At 38.2% G+C, this 2,165-nt stretch overlaps 1 protein-coding gene across 1 annotated transcript in view; it reads right to left on the bottom strand.

Moving 5' to 3' along the window:
• Positions 1–2,165, bottom strand: part of Cep89 (centrosomal protein 89kDa) — a gene marked incomplete in the record, with an annotated part of 66,796 nt that overhangs the window by 22,759 nt on the left and 41,872 nt on the right. Inside the window, 2 exon segments of the mRNA XM_013522387.1 lie at positions 981–1,122; positions 2,137–2,165. Coding sequence (XP_013377841.1) covers positions 981–1,122; positions 2,137–2,165 — 171 coding nt within the window.

The following is a 2,165-nucleotide window of genomic DNA, read 5'->3' as shown; positions in this document are numbered from 1 at the left end:
TACTGAGATTCCATCTCACTCCTGAAAGAATGGCTGTTATCAAGAAATCAATAAGAAATGCTGGTAGGGCTGTGGTGATAAAGGAACCCTTCTCCACTGTTGGTGGGAGTACAGACTGGTGCTAGCACTGAGAAAATCTGTATGGAAGTTCCTCAAAAAACTGAAATTAGAGGTCCTCATTTAACCCAGCCATTCCCCTTCTTGGTATCATACTGAAAGAATTAAAAGCATTGTACCACAGCAATGTATGCACACCTGCACACCTATGTTATAGTGGCACAGTTTGTAATAGCTAAATCTTAGAAAGAGCCCACATGCCCATCAACTGAAGAGGGGATAAAGAAGATGTGGTTTTTATATATAGTACAGTACTACTCTGCCATAAAGGATAAGCTTGAGCCATTTCCAGGTAAATGGATGCACCACGAGGTTATCCTCTTATGCAAAATAAATCAGACACACATGTAATACTGCATGGTTTCTTTGGTGTGAGAAACTGAAAGTATAATTAAGAAACAAAATGTATAAGAGATACTGTGAAATAGGAAGAAAATGTTCAAATGGGAAGGGGAATTAGGAAGGTGGGAGGTGGAAAGGAAGGAAGGAAAAAGAAAAAAGAATCATGAGAAAAGAAGGAAAATATTGAAACAAAGCTTTTGTAAATAAGGAGGAGAAGAGGGGTTGAAAGGAGGGGAGAGGGCTGGGGAAAAAAAGAATCAAGTTATAAGCTCCCTATAACGAGGTATAAGCTCCCTATATCAAGGTATAAGCTCCCTATAACGAATGTCATCATTATGTATTCCTAAAATATACCAATGAACTTAATTAATTTTTTAAAAGGTCAGATTTTGGAGAATTTGGAAATGTTCGGTTGATATGTTAAAACAGGGCACTTTTACAGAGTAGTTTCTAAGATACTTTTAAAAAATCACATCTGCATATTCACTTGCAACGCACTTCTTGTAACTGAGGAGACTTACCAAATGCCTAAGACTGTCCCGTTCCTGGGTCACACTCTCTGCCAGGCCAATGAGGTTTGCCAGGTACTGGTGAGCAGACCATTCCTTCCCCATGGCTTTTTCGACATGCTTTTTGAGGACATCAATTTTCTTTTGATATCTCCTGGAGAACCCCCCAAACAGTGGCATAAAAAAACTGATTAGCCTGCATGGCAAGGTTACAATGAGTATCTGCATTATAAGAGCAAGCATACTGACATGCAGATGCTATTCTTGGGTCTGAGGCTGTATCTCAAAGGCAAAGCATTTGCCTAGCAATGCTTCAAGCCCTAGGTTCAGTCCACCAGCACTGCCTAAAAATTTTTTTAAAATTCTAAAGTGCTATTGTTCAACAATGTAACATTTAAAGGTGAAAACAGGTAAAAGACTTTAATTTGAAACCAAGTATAATTACTTGATTCCAAGTCATGTTAACAGGTTTTGCAAAATGTCTTACAATGAAAAGCTAATTAAATATCATTCTATTAATATTAATACTAATATTAATATTGACCCTGGTTCAGAAAGATACATTTCTTTTTCGGTGTTTTGAAATATGGTCTCAGAGGGGCTGGGGATTTAGCTCAGCAGCACAGTGCCTGCCTGGCAAGCATGAGGTTGTGAGTTCAATTCCCAGTACTGGAAAAAAAAAAACCAAAAAACCAAAAAAACAAACAAACAAAAAAAAAGAGATATGGTCTCAGTATGTAGTTCAAGTTTGTCCTAAATTCACCATGTAGCCCTGAGTGGCTTGTTACTCACAGCAATCCTCCTGACTCAGCTTCCCAACTGCTGGGATTACAGGCATGTACCACCACACCAAGCCTGAAACATATTTTTTAAAAACAGTATCCAGTAATCCCAACATAGACTTTTGGGAAATGGTCAGGAAGAACTTCTAGAACATACAGGGTCTTAGGGAAAGCATATATGATTATCAACCATATGTGAACTACAGACTTGAGAAAAGTTGGTTAACGCTGACCTACTGATATTCTGATACCCACTCACCCTGATCACTCTTTTACCATTGTATAGTCACTATTTGAAAGGGAAGGTAAAGAACACAAAGTGAACTACTCTTCAGTTGTCTTTTTCCTTTGTATTGACACAGAAAACAAGGGAAAAACATGCAAACCTGTTTATCTTCTGCGTCCTTCCGAGTTC

The sequence above is a fragment of the Chinchilla lanigera genome, unplaced genomic scaffold, assembly GCF_000276665.1.
Source record: "Chinchilla lanigera isolate Chin_1 unplaced genomic scaffold, ChiLan1.0 scaffold00067, whole genome shotgun sequence".
NCBI classification, from domain to species: Eukaryota; Metazoa; Chordata; class Mammalia; order Rodentia; family Chinchillidae; genus Chinchilla; species Chinchilla lanigera.
Note: the sequence above shows the minus strand (reverse complement) of the source record. Positions and strands in the feature narration are given on the sequence as shown.